This window comes from Lagopus muta, chromosome 4, assembly GCF_023343835.1.
Source record: "Lagopus muta isolate bLagMut1 chromosome 4, bLagMut1 primary, whole genome shotgun sequence".
Classification (NCBI taxonomy): domain Eukaryota; kingdom Metazoa; phylum Chordata; class Aves; order Galliformes; family Phasianidae; genus Lagopus; species Lagopus muta.
This window is the reverse complement of record NC_064436.1, coordinates 46,030,968-46,057,304: the sequence shown is the minus strand read 5'-3', so window position 1 is coordinate 46,057,304 and position 26,337 is coordinate 46,030,968. Positions and strand designations below refer to the sequence as shown.

At 42.3% G+C, this 26,337-nt stretch overlaps 1 protein-coding gene across 15 annotated transcripts in view; it reads right to left on the bottom strand.

Annotated features, from left to right (window-relative positions):
• Positions 1-26,337, bottom strand: part of LNX1 (ligand of numb-protein X 1) — a 104,680-nt gene that overhangs the window by 14,262 nt on the left and 64,081 nt on the right. For 13 of the 15 annotated variants that reach the window (XM_048943198.1, XM_048943187.1, XM_048943188.1 and 10 more), the window contains 6 exons: positions 17,453-17,694; positions 15,860-16,015; positions 10,688-10,843; positions 7,038-7,240; positions 5,305-5,676; positions 649-783 (listed from right to left, as the gene is read on the bottom strand). In XM_048943198.1, the coding sequence (XP_048799155.1) occupies positions 649-783; positions 5,305-5,676; positions 7,038-7,240; positions 10,688-10,843; positions 15,860-16,015; positions 17,453-17,694 (1,264 nt within the window). The remainder of the gene's footprint in view (positions 1-648; positions 784-5,304; positions 5,677-7,037; positions 7,241-10,687; positions 10,844-15,859; positions 16,016-17,452; positions 17,695-26,337) is intronic. The other 2 variants (XM_048943200.1, XM_048943202.1) reach the window with 1 other exon arrangement.

Genomic DNA, 26,337 nt, shown 5'->3' with positions numbered 1-26,337 from the left:
CAAGGACAAGACCTGGATACCAAGATACTTGCAGGGGAGGGCACTCCCAGTGTTTCTGCTGTGAAGATGACATTCCCTAGGGTCATACAGTAGTGGTACAGTCAAGCACAAGCTTCCAAAACCAGCACATTTGGTGTCCAAATCCAGCAGAAAACTGGTACGCTTGGCATGGCCAGTGAGGACCTTCCAGCTCTTGAGCTGGGTCAAAGCATTTGTAGCTTAAAAAACATTCAACAGATTAATAACTACTGTAACTTCCAAGAAGCCTATAGGAATCTCTTAGATCAACCTATGAAAGCTGTTTCCTGCACACATTTCTTCAGTTGGAGATATAGCAATAAACCTCTTATTGTCAACGAAGCATGTTTCCCTGTGTGGCTCAGGTCTCTGCACAAGTCCAGCTCCATGCCCATCACACCACTGCCCCACCATCCCTCTTCCACCTTCTCTTCCCCTTCTCACCTCAAACTGAGTGAGGGAAGAAACATTTCCTGGAGCACAAATGATGAGGAGCACAGTTTTATATTTCAATTGCAGAATAAGACATGACACTACTGGTGACAGGATCCAGAAAGGCTACCCTGAGACCCACAGTCAGCCACAAAAAGGTCCCCTCTCCCAAGGACAGCAGAGCAGATGTGTCCTCACCTTACTGGCACTGATCCTCTCAGCAGGACAGGGCTGGGGGCTGCTGCTGTAAATCCATCCCGTCTCCTGCAAGATGTCGGGTGGCTGCTCTCTGGTCTGCCGCGATATCACAAAGTGGACATGCCTCTCACTGGCCTATGGGAGGAAGCACAGGGTGAATCCCATCACTTTGCTGCAATGACCCAGAACAAGCTGAACAGGACTGCAAGTAGTGACCTGACCCATGACAATGCAATCACAGTTCATTCCTTGTGTCCTCCTGCACGCACCAGGGCAGACCAGCAAGGTGCCTGCTGCAGGAGAGACCCCCGCACAATTAGTGCTGTAACGAGGAGCATGATCCAGCTTAGGCTGGTGAGGGTGGAGAAGAACAGTGCCACAGAGTCCATGTGTACATAACAGCACAGCAGATGTAAGGCAGCTTGAAGAAAGGGATGCGTCACCACTTGAAGAGGTAAAATCCTAGTGTGCCAGAACACAGAAATAGAGAATGAGAAGGCACAAGCAAGTGCATAGAGTAACAGCATTTGGTCCCAGAGGGACTCCTGTCTGCTTGTGTGGGGGTCATTATCAAGGATCTAATTTGGAACCCCCACCAAGCATCTCTGTACAGCTTCTGGTGTGTCACACTTCCAGTGCTTGCTACCTGCCTCCTGCTCTCTGGGGAGGAGCTCCAAGGAAAGCTGCCATTGAATAAGCAGCTGGAAAACCACCCCAGATCCAGTTGCACTACTGAAATCAAAACTCTCATGGACAATCAAGAGATGCCAGGGGAGGCTCATGGGATTTACATTTTTATAGTTCAGTTTGCTTTTCCTGTGGCTGGATTCAGTAGTACTGAGAATTAAAAATGCTTTTGAAAAGTATCACTAATGTTTAAAAAAACAACTTATCTCTACCAAACCTCCACATGCAAGTCTGAAATTTGCATGTCCAGCCTATGATATTTGAAGGTGCTACCTTGCTACCTCAGTAAAAAAATGCAAATTTCTTAGCTATCTTACCTGCACTGTGGGAGATGCTAGGTTTCAAACTAGCAAATAAAGTCTCTACAGCTTCATAATATATCATTTGGTATACACCTATATATATGTTAAAAAAAAACTTTCTACATATTTTTACCAGGTTTATTGTTACCAAACAACTTTACCAGCACCCTTGGGTATTCATCTGGCACCCAGAAGTAGGCTTCTATCTCTTGGGAGAAAGGAAAGCACCCCAAGGTCTCCAGTTCGTAAAATACTCAAAATGTAGCTGAACAACACATTATCAAGTCTCCTAAGGGCATTTGACCCCATGAGAATACATTTTTCCTTAAAACAAACAACTTCAGTTTATGCAACTTCTGTTTAAAGCTCGTCTGTTGCCACATGGTTGGTCTCAAAGTTGGCTATTTAGAGGAAGGTTGTAAACGTGACTAATTCTCTGAGGACCAACTAACAGAAGTTCAACAAGAGTATTGCAACACTGCATTTGTCTCCAGGTCAGTCGAGTTAAGTAATTTCTCAGAAGTTAAAGTGTTTTAAAGAGCTATCCAAACAAGACGATTAGCTTTTGTATTTACATACTTCCATATACAAACCCACTACCATTTCTACCAATCGGAACATTAATTACTGCTTCATTCTGATCTCTCCCCCTGTCCTCCCCCTTTACTGCTTGTTTTTCTCAGTCCCTTCTCTGCTCTTCACACTAATGCAAGAATTAAAGAAATGAGGTTTGCTTTGAATACTTGTTTGAATACAAGTAAAAATGGAAACAATCTACTAGAATTAAAATCTGTGTTATGGCTAAAGCAAATTATAGATTGGGAATACTCTGCAAAGCTTTGGCCTGAAAACTTTCTAAGGTCACTTCTGTGCCAGGCTGACTATTCTGCTGCTGCTTTTGGCAGATATTTCCCTGGGATAGCGAAAGCAGCCTGAAATACCTCCGGTTACCTGTGCTGTGACACCCAGTGCTGCTGGAGGTGCAGTGTTTAAACACAACAGCAGACAAAAGGGCTGCCTGCACTGAGGGGCTGCAAAGAAAGACCTCTGCACAAAGCAGGTTGGGAGGCAGGGACATGGTGACAACTTCCAAGCAGTCACTTGGAAACAAGGCAGCTGTGCAGCTACCTTGGCCCAACCAAGCAGATAGGGCTGATGTCCTCACACCAACTGCCTACTCTTCTAGAACCTTGATCATTTTCATGTCACACCCATGTGAAACAGATGTGGGACATTATTTAGATTAAAAAGTGCCACATCTGACACAAGATTGTGACTAAAGATGACATGGCAAATGGGAAGCAGCGAGCTCCTGAGTGATACGGTGTGTGCACATTCTTAATTAGCAGGTACGTGTTTTCTTCGTTTCAGTTCTTGTGATTGAGCTTCTAAACAGGCTGACACCTAACCTCCTGATTAACATCTGCTTTGCATATGCTGATGTATAATCATTACAGGACTGAAGAATCAGATTTTTCTCTATTATTCATTATTTAGCAGTCAAAACTAATCAGACTCCGCAGAAATGTGAAGTTCTCCCAGCTGTGATTGGCATAATAAACCACTACAACCTTTTATCATACCAGTGAACGTTCATTCTGATTTTAAAAAAGACAATCATGTCTTAGAAGCATATAGCACTGTTAATTTGAAGACCTTAATGTGCAGTGACACACTGAGATCTCAACAGACAGGGTACTGTTGAGAAATGGGAGGATGAGGTGAAACATGCTTTGTAAGAAGCAAATGTAAAACATTTGTGGCCTCAGTATAATGGTTTTTCTCTGGCATAGCATGGAAACAGGAAAGGCAAGTGATGATTGATGAAAAAACATGGCAAAAAAAGACAAAGGATCCAAGAATTTTGTATTAGAAAAATGTGATTCATAGAGCTCACATCAGCTCAATCCTGGATGTTTGGAAACCTGAGTCTCCCCTTTGATGGGCATGTTGTTTAAATTCCCAGAGACTGGTATGCATTTCAAGCATTATTATAAATAACATCCACTCTTTGGAACCCAATAAGAACTTTGGTAGTGTTTTCAAACACTTGTGTGTGAATGGTCTCATTAAGTCATTTTTTCCATTTCATCTCAAGTCTACATGTGTTTTTTGCTTATGAGGCACTGTTGCCTTGTTTTGTAGCCATGAAGAACTGTTCCAAGAATATCAATTTTTTAGAAAGGTTTTCATTCCCGACTCTGTTCCCTTTGGAGAATTTAACATCTCCCCAACTGCCGCCTTCTGCTCCCAGTTAGTGATCTACATAACGTAATCCAGAAAGATGCTGGACCAGAATTTCAACAACTGGCGTTATGCAAAAGGATGCGGTTTTGCTTCCCGGGCAGGACATGCCTGCTCAGATGAGTGGGAGGCCCTGCTCTCAGCGTGAAGACAAGCTAATGGCTTTATCTTTACCTATGCCATAAACTTTTCAATGAATGTTGGCAAACAACCATCTGTGAACCTATGCTAGAGGGAGAACATTTGTCACAGAATGCGTTGCATTTAAAGATTCTTTCAGCCAGACTCGTGTTACCCTGATTATACCCCCTGAAATGCGGAGCATCCAGCCTGATTCAACATCTTCGTGTTCAGGTATGTGAAATTCTTCAATATGAGAACATCGTGCATCCCTTTAAATGAAATGTAAAGTTGCACAAGTACAATGACTACTATAAATAAGAAAGAAAAGCAACAAAAGATCCTTTGCTTTGCTTTTTATGTTGAAGTTTTCTTAAAAGGTAGGCTGTAAAGAAATAAATTTAGTGAAAATGGTTCTGGAGGGGAAATTAGGCAGAAGTTCACTGATTCTGTAGCTGAGAAAGACAGTGACAGTTTTGTGGCAAGGCTGTTAAGTGCATCTGAAAGGCACCCCTTTGGTTCTCCATAAGGCTAAACTGAGATTTATAAAAACTACAGGACAAGATCCTTATTTTTCACCCCCAAAATATCTGAATTAATGCTGGATTTAGGTTAGAAATATCCACAAGGCATATGGAGTACCTTCAGTTGTAAGACATGCCTGCAGGAAGTCACTGATGCTGCAATGCTCATCCCAAAACACGTCAGTGGTTGCCTTAGACTTCTCTAGTTTGTTCCCTTCTCCCCTGCAGGAGTCAGGACCCTGCTGGACTCTGACATTGGGGTACAGGTGGGTTTGCATTTTGGCAGATACAGAGTATATATATAGATTCATATAATCATAGAATGGTTGGAACTGGAAGGGACCTTAAAGCCCACCCAATTCCAAACACCAGCTCAGACTGCTCAGGGCCCCATCCAACCCAGCCTTGAACACCTCCAGAGATGGAGCATTTACAGTGTCTCCGACATTTACAGCCTGTCTACCTCGCCACCCTCTGAATAAAGGATACGGAGATTTACATTGACCTGTTTTTTGAAACAAAGCCATGAAGTGAGCTGATTGCAGGAGGCATCATGGGGAGGAAAATGCACATATTCACCCTCGTGCCCGCAGTGACACCAGGGGTATTTCAGAGGTGCCAGTTCCCACCCTTGATGGGAAAGGAGACACAGCACACCTTCCCTCCCATTAACGCACACCTATTGATCTCGTCCCCAGCACCATTACTACGGATGGTGAAAATGCAACTCTTGGCTTTTGCCAAGTCCAGAAACAGTGCCCAAAGCCATGGTGACAGACCTGGATCAGCTGCGCTGCACTCTCCGGGCTGCCGTACCGATGGTCATGCCCATTGATGGCCAGGACCCGGTCGTTCTCCTGCAGCTGGCCATCACGGGCAGCCACTCCTCCGTCCAGCAGGTTGAAGATGAACACGCCGGGTTCGTCAGCCCTGCGGACCAGCTTTATCCCTAGCTGCTCATCGGGGCTGCTTTTGTTCAAAATGACGTGGAAGCTGTCATCCCTGCTGCAGTGAGCATCGAGGCTGAGCCCGCTGCTTCGGCACCGGTACCGCTGCTCCCTCAGCACTGTGAGCCGCAGCACGTGGCAGGGTTGCTTCAGGATGGACAGGGCGTAGTGGTGAGGCACGTTTTTGATGTCCATGCCGTTCACCTGGAAGAGAGAGCTGTAAATCAGTGGCAGAAAGGCAATTTAATCTGAATTGGCATGAAGATGGCTGCTCTATTTACACAGATGTCTTCATATGAGGTGGTGTGCTTTGCTCCCAGCAGCGTGGTGCAGCACGCCAAGTGTGTGTGCAAAAGAGTCCTTCCTCCAAGGAAAGGACGCCCTGTACGGACACTTTCTGCTTTTCACCCCCCCACCCCCCCTTCTCTCAGCTCGGATAGTCTCCAGACATAACTGTTATTTCTCAACTTTATTATTGCTCTCCCCCAAGCTCCAATATCCTTTCATATATCTTGGTTTTATTTCACTAGCTTCTGATTTCAGATCACCTTGCCAGCCCTTCCTTCCACTCCCACTACTTTCCAGTTGTTTCTCTTCATTATCTCTCAGCTGTATTACTAAAAGCAGAAAAAAAAAGAAAAGAAAAAAAAAAGTGCCCCACTAATGAACCTCTAATTAAAATGGAGAAAAGAGCCTCAAGCAGAAGGCCAAAAGCACTGGTTATTTAGCAGGGAGTCATGCTTACACACCACACTGGAGTGTTGGGCTTTTTGTGTTTCTTTTTCCAGGTAGGATTTACCAGGTAGCCTTTCTTCTGAGTACTGAAACATTAAAGTAATGTAGCACCCTTTCAGAGCTCCAAATCAAAGGGGCAGCTGGGAGAGCTGTTCTTGTTCATTGCTGGAGCCACTGTTCACAAGATACATGATTCTTAACCACCTGGCCTAATTCTCGCTCATCTGTTACACATTTCTATAGATGCAGAAGTAGCAGCCAACGGCTAACACCTGAAGGCTGTTCATTTGTTCCTGGAGATTCCACCTGTGGTTGCTGATAGGGCAGCTCTCACAGATCAGAGCAAGCAGTGCCTCACGTTGTATGGTGCTGATGCAGATAGGACATAAGTTGACCAGGCCTCTGTCATCTGTTGTAAGTGGGATTTGAAGCAATGGAAACTGCACTAAGTGAGATTCAAATCCACAGCTCAGTAGAAACAAACAAACAAAAAAACAGGTCAAAAAAGCCTTGCTCCTGCTTTCAGAAGAAAATATTTATTCTGCTGGGTCAGACATGCCAACATCATGCTGCAATGCATTTTGGATCTGCCATGCTTGGCTAGGAAGTACAGAAGCCTGATAACTGAGTGGGAAATGCAAACAAATGTGAGTTACGAAAACAGCTGTGATGAATAAAATCATCACAGCATGCAGAGGAACCAGACTTCTTCTTGCATGTATTGTTCAATCTACACACGGCAGCACTGCAAACCTCATGATCAATTTATAGTTACTCTTGGTCAGGATACAATTTTTTTTTTTTTATCTTGTACTCCCACTGTACTGTACCTTCAGTATCATGTCTCCAGGCAGCAATCTTCCATCTCTGGCAATTACTCCATCTCGATAAATATGCTGTATAATAATGTGAACCAAAGGAGTCTCACTGCCTCCCACAATCCTAATGGCCAGGTTCTCATGGGGATCAGTCCGGTTGATCTTAATGCAGGTGATTTCACCATCTGGAATCAGGTGATACAATCTGGGAAAACCTGGAAATGTACATCGTAAGGTATTTATATGACATCTTGTCTTTGCTTCATTAAAGCATGCACCTTATGACTTCAAGCACCTGTCAGTTACCCAAACTAGGTTTTATGCATTGATATGATATATACTACGTGTGCAGCAAAGGAAATGTATGTTTGCTTTAGTGAACTTGAAGGGATCACTTTTAATGAATATATTCAAGCTTCCCTTCTATTCTTTTCCCCCTCAAAGCACAGCCTCAAACACTTGATGCAATCCAGACAGACGAAATGAGCTTAAGAAAAAAAATACAGTTATGCATGCTAAAATTTTAAGGGAACAAAATATGATTTTAGCCACCAGACACCCCTCTGAAACAGGTCACAGCTCCTCACTGGCCCTAGAGAATATGGGCACAGACAAGCCAACAAACCCTGGTGGTCTGTGCTGCAGTGGGCTACTGACTTTCCTCACTGCTAGTAGCCATGCAAACTTTTTTCTTTTTTTTTTTTTTTTTTGCCTTGAGCTTACAGAAAGGCAAATTTTCTTTGGCAATCCAAAGCAAACAGCAGTTTCCCTACCAGATCATCCTCTTTACATCATCCTTGAAGTCTAAGAAGCAAGAATATCTGGCTGTTACTGCAAAGGATCAGTATGAAAACCAATATACATTCAGAAAGGGGAATTTCAGAGGTGATCTGATAGATCTTCAAAGAGTTACACAAGCAAAAGTACTGCTGCTGGCCAGCCAGCTCTGTCAGTTCTAACAAAAACTTATCCTAAGCCTTGTTAAGAAATGTGAATTCAAATGAGAACATATCTGCTGCTATTGATGCAGGAGGTGACATTTCCACAGTATTGCCCATAGCCTTGAACAAATCTACACAGACTGGGTGGTATTTTCACGAATCTGTCCTGTGCTGAACCCAGACAACTCAACACTCTGAACTACACTGTTCATGCATGAAGGATGAGCCACTCTACTTTCAGAAGCAGTCAGCCCTCCTGAACGAATTCGTTTTCCCAAGATTTTTCACATGTTATGAACCTGTGGGGTAGAAGGGAATGATGCTGACTGTTCAGCTGCAAGGGAAGATCTCTGCTGGCATTGGCAATCTGAGCGTGGGGAAGAAGGACCAACTGTGTGCAGGGATCCTGTTTTTTAGTTATAATGTGCTGGGGACTGCATCTCCTTCCAAACCCTATTTTTCAACTGACATGTTAGTCTGCACAGCATGTCTTGGGCAATTTTAATCCACATTCATCATTGAGTAAAATTCAAGTAAAAGCACTACTGAGATGTCTAGTACAGACACATCAGTCCTTAAGTGTCTTGTGACCCTCCACATGTGACAGAAAGCTTTTGAATTTCTGGTATAAGAGTCCACATTATGTGTAAACCTGCAAGTAGAAAAATGGAGTGCTAACATTTTTTCAATACTCTATTTTAGAAATTAAAGTACAGCAATTGCAACTGAATAGCAGAAAACTGTTAAATGAAAACTAATAGAGCAGTACCAGAGAGAGAATAAATATTTCCTACTGCAGAATTATCAGGCAACAAACCAGAAAGGCACCAAAAGTTCCTGGTAGAGATCGAGGGGAAAGAAAGAGTAGGAAAATAGAACCATTAATAAATACCACATTAAATCCCTTACCACTTCTTGATCATAGGTTCTTCGGAATGGGAAGCTGTCTTCCTCCACGTCTGCAAAAAGCACCTACCGGTTGCACAGACTTCGACTTCATAGTTTTATACAAAGTTGACAGGCAATGAAAATCTATCTAGATAATTACACACCTGTACTCAACCTAATATCCAAGGATCACTTAATTACACTCCTGTTGTGGTTTCTGCAGCTGTACTGATTTGCTTCAGAGTTGTGCACAACTTCAAAGTCTCAGGACAGGAAGGTGAGTTGTTCCCCCATACTCCTATACTTTCTGAACATTATTTGCCCTGTTTGGAGCTTGTTTGATTCCCCCTTGTCTGAAGGTGGACTCATACCATTTAAAGGCAGGCCTCTATCCCAAATGCCTAATTTCCTATGCAGGGTATGAGCACCCAAAGGAGCTGCTAAACTCCGTCTATCGCTATGTAAGAAGACAAAGCCAGTTACCTGATGGCTCAGTGAAGTGCTTAAGGCCAGATGACACAAGCACTCCTCAACAATCACCGAAGGCTTTTTCCTCATGCATAGTTTGTACTCCCAAGGTAGCTTTAAGGGTTTACGTTAGTAAACTACAAATGCATTTGTAGTTTACTACATGCATTCTCCTCTGCTCAAAGACGGAAGAAATAAATATTTCTATATATTTTGCAAGCTATCAAAACTGTCCCATAGCAGAACTGATCCCACTTCACTTTGTATGATGATTCAGATCAGGTTGTAACGAATAGCACTTTGTGGCATAGGCACTCATTCGTAGGCACTCATATGTCAATCTGATCTCTTTTTCTAAAGGAATTAGCTATTTCTTGCCCATAGTGAGCAGATTGAACAAGCTGCTGATGCACTCATGTTATATCAGTTTCTAACTATCCCAGAATAAAACCAGAGCAATGTGGCAGTGAACAAGACCCATCATATACAAAAGAAAAATACTTATGTAAGTTCTTTTGCTTCTTGAGCAATGCTTTAACTGGTTTAGTAAGTATTGTGGTGGCATTTGATTTATTTTCAGTATGACTTCATGCAGATCCTTTGAAAGAATTTCAAATAACTGATTTCCTTCTAAAGCACACAGTTTACAACAAAACAAATCATCCCACAGCATTTTTCTTGCCAGTGTGCAAGTCACCATGTTCCTCTTTTCATAGGATATGCTGCTTCACATTCCAGGTTTGATTTGTGTTCTTTATTGAATATAATTAGTAAATTGTACCTTTTTCTTCTCAGATGAGTGAAACATCAAAAAAGTGAATGATCACTTAATTTCTGATATCTTCATCAAAGATTTGCCTCTTATTTTCAACTCAGATATACACATGGATGTTTGCATAATCAACAGTTTAGACTGTCACGATAAAAATACAACTGACTATTTTAAAAACTATGTTTGAAAAACTAAATGTACACACACATATATTTCTGAATAGCAAAATTTGAGATAGCTTTCTCATCAAATAGTCTGTATATATTACATGGAGGCTCATTAAAACCTACCTTGCCTGTTTTAAGAAAATGCCGCACGTGGAAACAAAGTCTTTGACCTGAGATTTTGTAATGTGTGCACTATACCCACGAGAGGTGGGCCCTGCTCCAGCACCTGGTTACCCACAGTGAATGGGACCTCAGCAAGTCTCACCAAATATAAGGGGTCTGGGTAAGAGCTTGCACCACTCACATGCATGCATCCTACTGTGGGGTTTGCACAGACCCCACTTTCCAACCCTTTCCAGCTCTTAAAATTCTCAGCTCCCTTTGACCAGGTTTTCCAGAGCAGGAAAACCCTGGAGTATTGCATACCTTTCTTTACCATTTTATATTTCCAGTCCTTAAATATTGAAGCGCTGCTGAATCTAGAAAGAAGTAAATTTTCTGTCTTGTTTTTGGTGACTCTTGCAGGTCTTTCCACCGAGTGTTGTGTTTTTGTTGCAGGGATTGGTATGGAGCATTCTGAATCTGTCAATAATAACAAAATGTCATCCGCATTCAGAAATATTTTCTATGCTTTTTCCTCAGGTAATATTTTCCTTATATTAAAGTAAAATTTTATCTGTATTTTCATCAGAGTAACAAATAACGTAGGAGAGGCCAGCTTTACCCATCAAATTCTGCTTGTCTGATACAACACAGGACACTACAGAACTAGTAGCACATTAGCCATGAGACTTGTAATAGGCACTTTTAAGTACACTTAATATTTTAGCCCCACAGTTTACAGTTCTTAACGTAAGTGTTCCTCCAGGTCTTGGGTTTCAGCTGATTTCTGCATGTACTGTTCTCCTTCTGGAAGTACCATTAGAATAACAGCTGCCTCCATCCCCACAGCTCTGCTCAGTGTGTCTGCTATGACGCTTGGCTCCAGAGTAATGCAAGGTCACTGTGAGCACAATTTCTGTCTCACGTTGCCAGTCCTTGCCCAGACCAGAAGGTCTGGCTGATGGGAGGTGCTGGCTGGAGCCTCCAGAGCTTTGTGTGCCTACAGCCCACCTCCATGAATCCATCTATCTACAGGGATAGCAAGCGTTCTGGCACATGGTCATCACAATTTAAATGAAAATGGTGTAAACTATTCTTGGAAAATACGTGTGTCTGTGAACATCACTTGAATCAGTGTGAGGCTTTGTTCTGCAACTCTTCCTTTCCAGTAATTTTCTAGTTAGCGTTTCATTCTCCCAATGGCTTGCCATTTTGTTTTGAAAACAAGAGTGTTATTCATTCCATTAATTCTCCAGGGATGCTGGTTCGATGCAGGGGGCAGGTAGTTGGCAATGCCAACTGCAGTGTCTTTCATCTTCTCTTACTGAAAGAAGTCAAGTGAAATTGTCATAGAGTTGTCCCAAGAACTGTGGCTGTTTTATTTACAGCAGGAGAAGTTTATCAGTTCACCTATCTGCAGTGGAGGAAACACTACAGAGCCAATCTCATCCACTTGAAAACTGTCCAGCTCCCTATCCTGGGGGCAGAGTGCTTTCAACCAGTTGTGTAATATTTCTAGCAGCCATTTTAGGAAAATGGAACTGAATCACATTTGGGAAAACAGGAACAGTACTAATGTAGCCTTCCTAGGGCGAAAGTTGAGCTGATGTTTCTTGTCCTGGGGCTGGGAAAGTCACTTTGTTTTCTTCACTTAAGAAGTCTTATTGCCATGGAATGGTTGAAAAAGACCTGGCTCTGGCACTTAGAGCATTCTGCATTTCACTTACCTCCTTTTTCTTCATGTGCCTTTCCAAAACACCAAAGTATTTATAATATCTATCTTACACATGCATATGCATATACATGTAGACATACACAGAGAAAACACAGCTGGGCTCCAGCTGAACAGCAGGAGGGAGGTACACCCACACAACAGTAGTCTGCTCTGTGAGCCTGCCAGTGCTGCCAGGGTTGCCTTGGTCTTGACTGCTGCAAAGTAATAACAGATGTAGCACTGCACCAGCCCTGGGACTAAGAAGAATTAGCTGACTTTGAACTGCATTTGACATCCTCAAGCAATCATAAATTCAATTTATTTTACAATGACTTGACTGCAAAATGGAACTGATGACTGATCCTGAAAACTAGCAGTATGGCTCTCTTTTACATTAAAGAGGGTTTTGCAATTGCATTCTTGAATTCTTTCCTCCTAAAGAATTAGCTGCTTTACAACTTGTATTTGTAGATCAGCTTGAGTAAAGAGTGTATATATGTAATCTTTCTTGGACATGAATTTAAAGTGTGATGCCAGAATAAGAGTACAGCGATACAAATAAGCATGGCAAAACCAGAGCAGTCTTTGCTCGGAGATATTTTATCATTTAACTAGATTGTCAAGGTCATTTACACTACTAGATCCAGTCAAAAGATATCACATCTTAAATGCATCACTGCCGGAAGGGTGTCCCTGTCACTGTCCCTCACTTCTCAGAATGAAACAGTCTCTTTTAAACTTCCCTAACCTTTACTTCCAACCTGGGAAGCCATGTGCAATACTAAGTGCCATGAGTGACATTATTCTCTGGTTATTTACAAATGATCAAGTTATTAAAAATGAGAAAATCTTAAACCGTTCTCCACCTAAACATTTTCTTCTCACTGTTCACAATTTTCATGCCCTTTTAACATGTTCTTTCACTTGGACAGTGAACACTTTCCTACTGAAAATATCACCATAGGCAGAGAAAAAAAGAAAGCCTGGATCACTTAAATCCAGAACGTGTGTACACAACATCAGCTTAGATGAATCAAAGCATGGGCTGCAAATGGAAATCATGAAGTCACTTTCACAGCAAAGGACTCCTAACAGCTGCAGGTGTAGGACAGCAGTAGACTGTAACTATTCTCCTGCTCTAATTACACTAGAAACACAGTATAGATATATTTTTCAGTGTCCTGGGGCAGCAAAGGAGTTTTCCAAATCCAGCATTACATTCAGCTTTTAGATTAAGTCCAATCATGGTTATTTGGATGCCATCCCTCCCCCATCAGGGAATGACCTTTGTCTTGCATCCCTGCAGGGATAAGGCAGTTGAGCACAGGCCCAGTGGAAATACAGCATCATATTAGAGGTACCTCCACATGCTGCAACAGGCAAAAAATTGATGCGACAGCAGAAATCCATGGCTGCTGCTGCTGCTTTTGGGGACAACACACAGGTACACGTCACAGTTTTTGCTTTCAGAGTTCTTTTAAACAAAATAGAGGCAAAACACAATAAGCAGAGATACCTGAATCAAGATGAGGAAATTCTAAAAATGGGGGACAGGCAGACTTGTATTAAATAACTGCAGAGCAGACTGCAGCTATCCTTAATGGGTGACCAGCTCTCACCAGGAGTCCAAATCCAGACTATTTGGAACAAGAGAGGGTTTTAAAAAAAACAGGAATAGAATAAAACATACAGAACTGGAGAAGAAAGCAAGTACCCAGCTGGCAGGATGGTGATAACTGCTACAGAAAGAAGTATATTCATTTCTTCTTCCAACAAGAAGAAACAGGGAGTGCTTTTGAGATGCACAAAGCACCTGCTGCAAAGAACTAAACAGAGATCCTTGTTAAAGTTATATTTGTATTGCTGCACATTTCTTGCTTGCTTTTTTAAAATGCCAAATTCCAGAACAGACTAATCAAAATGCATTCTTTGCATATGTAATTAGTACCGTCATTTGAGGACCCAGCTTCTGTGAGCTCATGCATGAGAGTAACTGCTCATTAAGTAATTACATGTCTACCTGGTTTTTCCAGTGCAGTAGAATATATCTGGAATTTTACAGGCACACTTGGTGCTGAATAATGACATCACAAGCAGAATCAGGCACAGAATGACATCTTTACAGAGAGTGCCCTTCCAAGGGACCATTATATATCCCTTAAAGAGGAGATGGTGTTTTTCATTCTGCTGGAAATACAAAGTCCAGTGTCACCCTCATATCTACTTCTTTTATCATCAGGGTTACTGGCCAGGTGTTGTTGGCATCCAGATTCCCTCATGATCTGTGGACATGAAACCAAGCTTTCAGCGGCACTATTAGCAATGTCCACTATAAGCATAGGTAGAAAGCTTTCCATGCCTGTGCCTAAAAATTGGTTTTTGTACAGCACGAGCCTGAGAAATTCAGGATTTCACTCTGTCTGAAGAAGGTCAAGATTTGATTACAGCAGATTGAGCAGTTGCTAGCAAATGAGAAAAATATCTGTTTCCTCAAAGATGGCAGTAAGCAACTTCTTTATGAACTTTTACCAGGGAATCTTTAAAAAATACTTGGTAAAGTTATTAACTACATTTCAGATCAAGAAGCAGAATCATATTATTTTTATGGAAAAGTTTCATGCTTTTGAATTATCTGGCTTTGTTTTGGTTACATCAACAAAAATCTGGACAAGGAGAGCAATGATTGGGAACACAAGACTACATGGAACTCTTTTGAAAAAAACAAGCAAGGAAAGCATAAGAGGTACTAAACACTGTTCTCTGATTTTAGAATAGCTATGTGTGAGCACAATATTTGGCATCATTATGTCCTTATTTTCAATGGGTTTCGATGACAGCCTGTCATATAGAGCAAAGCGAAGTTGACTCTGTTGCCTTCTTAAAGCCTTTACCCTGGACTTTTTATCTGGGAAGAGAGCTGAGGTGCTGAGGCATCAGACAAAGGAATAATGAACTCAATTAGGGCCTTGATTAAGATGATGTTTCCCACTCTATCATCACTTCCTCTTGATGCATGAATGCTAATGTTGGCTTCGTAATTATGATCCAAAGCAATTAGTAACATTTGCTTATTGTTTTGAGAATGCCAAATGTTAAGTGCTACTGCCTGCCTGACCCCTCACCCTTGACAATGTCAGTGCAACTTGCCTTTTCCCTCAGCTGAGAGCAGAGGGTTCTTACCTCATCACCTGCCTAACTGAGGCAACACAAATCTATCACTAAGGACCCTACAAGAAATATTGGGGTAATTTCAATGCTTTACTCTTTCCTACTGTCATTCCACTGGTAACTTCTAGTGGTTCATAACCATTAGCAGCAACTTACAAGATTTCCATAATGTGTGATCACTGTGATCTGTTTGCTTTAGGGGGAAAACACACACATGCTGGCAAAACCTCTTGAACTAAATGACCGAATGACCCAAAAGAGCAAATCAGCAGCAGCTCCAGTAACAAGTCCCAGATGCTCAATTCCACATCCTGTGCATTGGATACTGGATCAACTGTTGCACATAGGCAGTTACCAGCACAACCATATGTGAGGTCCCACACACCTCTGCTTTCCTCTTCCCTCTCATTCACTAAAAGCTTTTTTAAAATAAGGAAAAGTAGTTTTCAGCTTCCTTTTAATCATGTGCACCCACATGATTAAATGAAATGTATTGAAATGTATTGAATTTCATTAATGAAATGAAATACATGTCAACACTGGACAGCCAGCTGCAACATGCATGGGGTCCCTTGCCCCATTTAAGTGAGAATACAAGAAGAAAAAAGCATTACCTTCTTCTCCAGCAACAGAGTTTCCAACAGCCTCTCTTTCCTGGTCAGCCTGGTTGGAAACCACACTTCCACTTTTTGTCCTTCGAAGAACACTGAATGCCTTGTTTATTTTTTTAAAAGATCTGCTTCTTATAGTGGAGCGTTCAAAGTGTCGAGCTGCAACAGCAGGAAAAAAATCAATATGTTTCAACAGTTTCAGACCCACATCATTTCTGCAGCCTTTGGCAGACAACAGGGCAAAACAGCAACACTTTGATGTCATGACTCCAAGGCAACACCCACCTGCATGGAGGTACAATTATCCTACCTTTGTCCCACACCCTGACACTGCCACCTCTCCTGTCTATTCTGCCAGCCACATGCAGATATCTGTACCTGCAAGTGTGGCAGTGTGGGAGAAAATAATCCTTGGTCAGGGCAGAATCAGCAACAATCTAGAGAAAAACGTATAGAAGAGGAAGAAATACTGCCCTTCTCAAGCTACATAAGTTAGATCCTCCCCACCCAAAAAATCTGGAATTTGTTGCTGAAAATCCACTGCTGCCTCAAAACCCTGGCAATGCTTCCAATCTGCCAACAATATTATGACAAAAATTCAAAGATCATCAGGTAGGAGGGACCTACTAAGTCACATCTTCTAGCTTGGGTAAGACAACACACAAAAAAATCATAATAGTTTCACTCTCCTTTCCATCCTACTGAAGATATTGTCACTCTCTTTGTGCTCTGCATGCTCGCCAAACATTGTAATCTAATAATACAACATTCCCCCAAACCAGACTGCAGCTTTTAAACTCTGGTGGGATTTAATTTCATCCTGATGTTCTTGCTCTGTCCCTTTCCATCTCTCTCTTTCTGCATGCACAGAAGGGGATATTGCTGCTCTTCGTTTAATCTTCCTTCAGCCTTTCATCCATTCTCCCAGCACAGGCCTGATGCATCACAAAGCTTGGGAAACACAGTTTTGGCTTCAGAGACCGCAAATACAAGATTTGACCTCACTGTTAATACTTCTACATAAACCACATTTTTCAATTACGATGCTCATCAGAGCCAGGTGGTATGCCACAGGGTGAAGAATCAAGGCAAGGAGCATCTTGTCCCTAACTGCTGTTATTTCAGCAGAAATAACAGTTCTGAAGTGCTCCTTTCTTGGAATCTGGCAAACAATTTCCAAGCTCCCAGAAACCTCTCATCATCTGTTTTACTCTAAATACTTGTCAACTGCCAAAAGATTTGTGCATAGGTGCCCATCACATGGTCTGTAGGGACTACCTGGGCCATCACGTTTTGTTGAAGCTGTTGTTGCACCATCTCCCTGGCACTTCACACACCCAAAGGAGCCGACTTGCCTAAATAATCTTTCTTCAGACCTGCAGTTTGCCTGTGTGCAGCAAGTCTTCAGCTAAATGTTGCCATTGGATAAGAAAATTTGTTTTTCACCTGAAATATATTGGGTCACTGAAGTCCCATTTGGAAAAGCCATTTCAAATTTTTCTCTAAAAAAACAGCATCCTCCACCAACATGCGTTTCACAGAAAACAGATGCTGGAAGAGCCCACCAGCTCCAAAACCAACCCTTTGTGTCCTTACTTCTGTTGCGGTTGCTGCAGTGCAGGTCCCTGGGGCCGCTACCCGACTGGCTGTCCTCCGAGGTGGGGCTGAAGGCTGGGTTCACCAGTCCTGGCTCGTCGGTCATTAAGGCGATGGCTGCAGCTGCAGAAAGCTCAGGGCCCAAAGCAGCTACTGCCAGGCTGGAGCTGCGGTCCGGGGAGCAATCCTGGGAACGCCGCTTCCGCTCCTTCGTAAGGCCATAATGGGATGCTCCTTTGCATCTGAGGAGAAGGTAGGGAAAGGAGACGTGATTACAAACTGTATTGAAATGTTGCCTACTTATGGTAGTTGGCCAGTTCTGGGGAATTACTCAGAGTGCAAAATGTGACTGTCACAGCAGATGATGATATACAGGCATGGATCAGGAAGAAAAATGCCAGTCAATTGTGAAGAAGGGAAACTGTTTTCCAAACTAGCTGAATTTACATAGGAAGTCTACTGATGGTCAAGAGAAGAAAGAGAGTTGCAATGAAAACTTCAGGCCCATAGTACCATTCAGTGTGGTGAAGAAGGATGCATGAACAAGTGGCTCGTTACACCACAGATTGCAGCCTGTAATTTTCCCCTTGCCTCTGGTTAACGAAGGAGATCATGGTGAGATGTAGCAGCTTCTCTATTTCTACTGGCTGAGTGAAAGGCATCTCGCCCTGATCCACGCTCTGGCCAGCCTGCCTGATCACCAGGCAGTGACACCAGGAGCCCAGTGTCACATTCATTCATCCTCTCCAATCTTAAGGCTGGTTCTAAAACAATTCCAGGGAGAAATCCAGCTCCTACATTCTGACCTGGCTTTAGTAGTGACAAAATTCTCCATTTCTGATAGATAGAAGTGTACTCCCAGAAACAACCGACTTGTGACCCCAGCTGTCTGCTCTGGGCTCATCCCAGACAGCAAGATTGGGAGAATGCACGGCATTTCCTTCTCAGACTTCCTGAAGACTATCACTCCAAGCAAATTAGAGGTTTCTGTGCTCTTCTTGGTTCAATATATAATTAAAGATATAAAACAACCAAAGAGACAGAGTGGCCCAAGAAAATAGCCCTTGTGACTTCTCTCCAGCATCACTTTTGTGCCCTGTGCATGCTTTAGAACCTCATTTACCACGTTAAAAAAGAATCCACCTTTTAATCATGACCTAATGAGCTTGGCCTACAGTTTGCTGCTACAATTCTCTCTTTCTTAATAGCAGAAGCTAGCTGATTACTTTCATAAAAATACACTGCAGGATGAACTAACAGAAATAGCTGCAGAAATCCTTAGGGATAGAAAGCTCTTCGTAATATGTGGCATGCACAAAAGGCAATGCATAATACATACCATACACAGCACTAATGGGTTAAGTGTCAGAAAAAAAGTAATATGCTGAGTAGAGGTCTTGGGAGAGAGATGATTTATGAAAGCTGTGCCTGGGACAGAAAGATGAGACGAGGATGAATCGCAGAGCTCTCTATGTTAGCTTTGGAGCAGTGACTTAAATTCTCTTACAGTATTTGCTTTTTAAGAGGGAATTAAATTAAAAACTTTTTAAAGCACTGAATTATGATTTACCATCACTTACCTCATACCACTTTGGATAACTTCCCTCTTACAGAAGAAAAAACCCAATCTGTATCACACTGATGCAGTTGTGTGGGAGCTTTGTACATACTTTAAGCTTCGGATGAGAATGCCTGTGGCATAGAATCTATTTCTAAGCCCTTTCAGAGCAAAAAGATACATCTCAAAAGAAAATACTCCCTTGTGGAAAAGAGAGTTGCTTGACTATTTCAAAAGATCAACAAGAAGACATCTGGCGCACCTATTCCAAGACAAGGCTGTGAAAAGGAGGGGAGAAGCCCTCCTGCCTCCATTGCAGTTCCTTCTTCCATAAACAAGGTCTAAATTCACCACTTGCTTGAGCTCAGTCAAGCTGCATGTCCACCAGCACCTTGCACCCAAAAGGACAGGCATGATATTCTCCTCGTATTACTTTCTTTGCCAGTAAAGGCTTGATTGCTGTTGTTGGGGAATCAGCCCTGTAAATGAATCCTAAAATTATTATTATTTTCACTGGGTTGCATGAAAATCAGCATGAAGCATCTTCTCCCATGTAACTAGTGACAAGGCTCGAGTAGGCCTCAAGTTGCCCTAGGGGAGGTTCAGTTGGATATTAGGAAAAATCCCTTCTCTGAACGAATGGTCAGGTGCTGGAACAGGCAGTGCAGGGAGGTGTCTGAATCACTGTCCCCAGAGACGTTCAAGAAATATTTAGATGTTGTACTAAGGAACATGGTTTAATGGGGAAATATTGGTGGTGGGAGGACTAGATTATCTTGGAGGTCTTTTCCAGCCTTGATAATTCTATGGCTCTATGATCAGAAGGGGCTTTGTGCAAAGATTCCCCCATGCAGCTGTAGGGTCCAGCTGCTACAGGTGCCCATCTGCTGATCACCCAGTAGCACCGTCACAGCCAGTGCTGCTGAAGACTTTACTTTTCCGTGCAAATATTAACTTGCTGCTGGCTGTGCTACAGACACCTGGTCACCAGCATCTGTCCAACTGCAGGAGCAGCTTTTGAATGCAGAGAGGACTGACAAAGTTTAAGATGTGGCTTATTGGAGAAGACAACTTATCATGACACAGAGCACAAAGGATATCTTTCTAATTCTGCCAGAAATAGTTAAAAGAGAACCAAAGCTCTCCAAGCATAAGCACTGAATCTATTTCTTAAATAACTGTGGCAGGAATAAATGAACACAATGCAAGCCTTCTTTCTTCAGATTAACACAGTGTCCTTGAAGAATGAAAAAAGTACTCAAACTTGTAATAAAATCTGCAACAGCATCTCTTCACTTTCATTGTTTTCCTTGTGCTGACACTGCTGTGATAACAGAAAACAGAAAGAGACAACTGTCTAAGTGGAATCATATTTATAGTGTCTCAGCTACATTTTTCCATATGGTTGGGTTTGGCTCCCAGAAAAGAAAGATCCATAAAACAGCTACATGCCAGTACTAATTATCTCCCTCACTGTGATTATTAATCAGCTGCCTGATTTACAGCTGGAGGAGAGGGATGGAAATCCCAGCAGGATACCTGAGTAACGGGGGGCAGCCCTAGAGTGAGCCCAGTGCTGTCTGATGGCCAAGGTGAACTGCAGATTTATGTTCCTTCTCAGTTGCTCTGGACAGAGGGTAATTCCATGCAGCCGTCTGATATCGAAATGATTTGAAGGCCAAAAGCAAGAGATAAAAACAGACATGAAAAATGTGTAGTACAGCCCATGACGTTCAAGTAGTGTCTCTAGGTGTGTGGGGGAAATTCAGAAAATGGTTTCTTCTGTTTGCACCACCTCTTTTGTCAAGCAGCAGCGTGCCATCTGAAATACTGCCTGCATGATAGTTACCCTCCGTGCAGGGAAGGATTGCTCCCTCCTGCTGTGGTAGCAAATCCAGTGGGGATTGGAGCCACAGCTCTGCTCACTTGCTCCATGGCCTCTGATCAAACCCAGGCCAAAACAGCTTCAGTATAATAGCTCCCCTCTGATCTTACACTGCAAAAAGCCTCCCACAAACTGTTCTTAGAAGGCCACAGAGGCTGCTGAACCTTCACCCGGCGCTGCAGACCAAGCTCCAGGGCTTACTGTGCCTGTGCCTGGCTCTGCATGCGAGGGGTCCTGTGGTCCCATCCCCAGTAGCAGCATGTCCCAAGTGCTGGAGTGAGGGATCCAAAACCTCATGTCTGCCTTAACTTGGTCTTACTGCTTATCAAAACAAGCTTTTGCCAAATCCACAGCCAACAGAAACATTACCAAGTTATTTGCAAATTCAAGTGAAAGAATCGGTTTTAAAACAAGGATGCATTTGCTTTGCAAAATCCCTAACTCACACTGTGGAGCAAGGGGAGCTGGAAAGTAAAGCTAACCCCAAGGACTTCCATCATCCTGGTGGATGCAGGGGCAAAACATAAAGGCAAACAAGGAAAACTTCACAGACATTTCATTACTAGTACCAGAACCAGTACATTACTAGTATAAGAATGTACTAAAATTATAGGCCAAATACATATATAACACATTTTCTCTCTGATAATCTGTGCCACCTCTCAGGCCAGCCCTCCTGCCCGTAGCTCACAGCTGACTGTCCAGACAGGGGCTGGCAGTGGCTCTGGAGCAGCAGCAGCACACAGTCGTGCTGTGGTACAAACAAACAGAGCAGCAGCGATCCCTGCCCATGTCGCGCCGCGCTTTCCTGACCTCGCTCCCAGCGTTCTCATATTTTGGTACTGTTTTGTTTCAGCGCAGCTGTGGCGGACACATCGTCTGAGTGCAATTAAGAATAATGTATACAAAGTACTCACAATTGCCTGGCAGAAGAAAATACTGCATAAAGGGCTGTCATCACTGATCCCAAGCTAAGTCCTGATTAGGGCAGACAAGTGTGTTTCAGCTGCACCCTCACTGCAAGTAGTATCATCCTTGTGTAAATTGGCCTCCACACAAACGGGATCAGGAGCACCAACAGCGTGCATCACACCCCGACTCCATCACAAAACCCCCTGATCACTCCACTATTCCCACACAGACCTATCAGAAAGGCTGATGGAGGCAATGAAAGCCACCAACATCCTCGTAACCTTCCTTGCGAGGCTTCATGATGTGAACCTGATGAGAGACCCTTACCTTACCTGGAAGGCAGTGGGATTTGAGGCAGTGTGGCTGCCTCACAAAGAGGTGCTGGCAGTTCCTGCCCCACAGGAACTGTTCACACAGTGTATGCATCAGCAACAACTGCAGCCCAAACATAACACAAACACCAACCATATCAATTTCAGACCAAAAGCATTCCAAAACTCCACCCTAAGCAAGTGGACCAACTTGGTCAGTCCACAGGCAGAGCTCACTCCAACTCTCCTCTTCTTACCTGTGACAATAGCACACCAGAAACCGGAGCCAAAAATGAAAGAGTGAAAAACCTGAACTCAAACTGAGTCTGGAGTTACATACACATCTAAATGAAAAGCTACCAAACGCATATCTCAGTTCCAGACCAAGAAGGCCAGAAAAATCAAAACACTGAACAGTGCAGGTGACCAATACCTGCTGCTCCATGTACCCAAAGGTGCAGTATTATCCTTGCTCAGAGAGTTGTGACTCCTGATCCTGAATAGGAAATTCCTTCCTTTTGCTTTATACAAACATCACTCCTGGAACTGAGGGCTTAGCAGCTTAGTGTGCTAAAGCAATGTTTTTTCCCCTGGTATTTCTAAGTTCTTCTACAGATTAATCTCTCCATGGATTCTGCTTCATAAATAAATTCAAGAAACTTATTTTAATGGATTTACTTTTTCTGCTTTTTATAAAGGATCGTGTCTCTTTAGGAGCACTCCTCAGTCTACTGTGATCACCAGGTATGGCCACGAATGTCCCGTCTACACTAAACCTTCCTTGGTATCCATAAAGAAGGGGATGAGCAGTTTAAAAACCAGAGCTTCAACTCCTGGATTCCTGTTTCCAAACACCATTTGCTGACAGAAGGCTGTAAAAGCCATGCCATAATTTGAAACTAGAAACAGGCCTTTTTCTACAACTGCACCCAAATTTCATAGTAATGCCAGCAACATTTCCAGATGCTCACCACTGCTGTGTTATGCACTCCTCATGCACTTGGCTGTCCTTTTTCTGATGGCCACCTGCATCATAGTGCCAGAGGGTGGCCACTTTGTTGGATGAAAAAATGCTCACTCTTCACTCAAGTGAGAAATCTTTCACTTCAGTGTCTCAGTAACAACATCAACAAAAGCTTTTCGGAGACAAATTTCTGACACCTGAGGGACTTGCACAGTATATCAGGGCTGGCTGGAAAGGAGGTTTGTGTTGGAGGTTTGAGCCCCACAGCCTCCGTCAGTTTGAAGGTGAGCAGTTCTATCCTATACACCCATGAAAGCTGCTGTTCTCCTTGTCAGCACAGGGATAACCAAGATAGAAGTTCAGATGAGGCTTCTCTGACTAGCTGTCACAGAGATGTTCCCATATTATTCTCTCTCTGCCGTCGACCAGAGACCTTCACTGAAGTATAAACACATAGCAGATTTAGTGGTCTATATTTCTGCATTACTGCTCTATAAATATTTATAAAGATCCTCATAACATTTATTTCTTTAAGCTAAAGCTATTTAGCTTAACTACTTTCCCACAAGAAAGGAAAAACCTCTCAAATGTCTACTATTTCAGTTTAACTTTGCTTATCCCTTGTACAGTGTCCTAGCTTATTGTTGTTGTTTGTTTGTTGTTCTTTTTTTCTTCCTGCTTTTTGTTTTATTGAGGCCATCATAATTCAGCAAACTCTGAAACTACCATACTAGTGAAGCCTAAGGTTGTGCTGTGTCCTATCTGTAAAGATCTGACCCCAGGGAAGGACTGTCATTTTCACAACACTCTTGCACTATGAAACTGTCATATAAAATATATTTGTGTATTATATAAGGAACTTGTGTAGGCAAATCTGTATATTTACTCTTCCATGTCATCTATTCTTTATGAATCTGGGAGCACTATTAGAAAAATAATTCCTTACCTATAGCTCCTATCGATTGAAAATAAAAGGCTGGCTAAGCATATGAGGAATATGAATATTGAGCTTTGTTTATATTGACTATGTTTGTCATCAGCTACAATGATGTACTTTCCTTCTTGTGGTTTGGTTGCTGAGGACTAGGAGCAAGGAAGGCCAGAGATCCTGGCACAGTCCCTTTAATGAGCACTGCTGAAGAATGGAAGAAGAGGTGAGAGTTGAGTCCCCACAGTTCCCAAAGCTACAAAGAGAACAGAGAGCACAAGCTAGACACAAATTAAACAAGCACTCTGCTCTTAGCAACAGAAACCAAATTCTCATTTTAAATTTGTTTATACTGTGGGATGAGCCTCCAGATTTCCTATAAGGTTTCAGGACAGTTGAAAGAACTTGGAACTCATTTTTGTTCTTAAATGCATTGCAAAGATTGAATTTCATGTACATGCTACTGGTGTCATGTAACATGCGGTCATGTTTAAGTTTCTTTTCCCCTTAACTTGAAAAGTTAAGCACAAAGTTGCCTTTCAACAACAAGCATTAGCTTCCTTTATGAAATATGCAAAAATGCCCATTAACCTCTATCATGGGAACAGAGAATTGGATGGAATAGGTAAACAAGACAAGTTGCTTGCAATTGTGGGCAAAAACCATGGCTGGGATTGTTGTGCAATGATCCCAATTGTTGAGAGCATGTACAGACTGTTGGTCCAGATTGCATTCTCTTCTTCCCCTGAAACCTCTTCCAGACCATTGCTAAGTCACTGATGATTTTGAAGCTGCAGCTGTACTGATTTCTCTTCAAGATTCAAGAACTGTTTCAACTTCTAGTATTAAAGCCTTTCCACTAAACTGCAGCTGTGTTACTTGTAGGAAAACGAAGCTGAAAAATGGTAGGAACAACTTGGATGGGCACGTCAGCACATAGGCTGGAGATGTTGGCTTCTTTTATTGATTAGCACAGCTCCTGCATCTTGCCCTGCACAACCACTGTTTCACAGAATGTTAAAATTATCACATAATATATAGAATTTCATTTGTGGTTTTGCCCTCTCTTGTTCCTCCTTGCCCATGCCCAGGCCAAGAGAGCTCTGAGAACTCCCAGCAGCACGGGCATTGCTGCTGGCATACCTTCGCCAGTGAAGCTCTTACACCTAACACCTGGAGAACACAAGGAAATCTCAAGCAACAAAAATGAGGAATTACTCGTAGCAACAGAGTGCAGTCAGCCTATTAGTTATTATTTGATTCCTATATTGCTATAAACAAACATTTTTTGTCACAGGGATGTAACTGGGCACCAGCACACGATCAGAATGGTCTTATGTGATGAAAACCAGCAGCAATATTTATTTAGGTGGAACTTCCTCAATTAAATACCAAACTTCCTGAAGAGAAATCTAATAACATTAAACATATCTCATATACTCTACTCACACTAGCTGACACAACTAAGAAAAACAGAGTAGCAGCACAAATGGCTAGATTTTCTCAGGTGCTTCAGTACCACTAGAGCAAGGAACTCACAAGTATGTGAGCAGGATATTCAGAGCAAAATGAAAGGGGAAAAAAAGACACATGGAATCAGCATTTTTGAGACCGTAAGAGCCTGGAAACATTGTCAATGGCTTCTAGTGCTATTAGCATTCAACATTTTTCAATGAATCATTGATCTGATTGAAGCAATATATGAAAGCCCTGAAGTACCAAAAATTCCTCTAGACAACACTGGAGCTTGATTAAAACTCTATTAGATGCTTCCATCATTTTGCAGAATTGCATCATTTTCTATAGAGAACATTCAGAAGCTTTAGCCTTTCTCTGCTCTCAAAGAGTAAAACTAAACACTGCCTCAAGAGAAAGTGACAAAATTAAAATTTGAAACACACCCAAGAGACTTCTTAATGGAAAACATGGGTGTCTAGCTATACCTATCCATTTTTTAACATACAGATGGCACACATGAGGCAGCAATAGCATACAACAGGTGTTAGCTGGGTATTTGGAAAGTAACACGATACTTGTCACCAGAATTTGTCAGCTTCACGTTTGATTTTAAGACCGCCCAAGATGGCACAGAGGGCAACATGGATATTCTGCAGACTACCTTAACCTCTGGTTTTGCTTCCTACTAATAAAGAAATGACATCTTTTTGCAGTAGAAATTGAGGTCATACACAATGAGAATGTAGCAAGATTACCACATATTCACCTTATTTAGAGTCTTAACTAAAGTTAACTAGAGTATCTGTACAAAACTTTAGAAATATTTAATATTGATAAATCAAGCTATCTGTGGCAAAAAAGTGACGAGT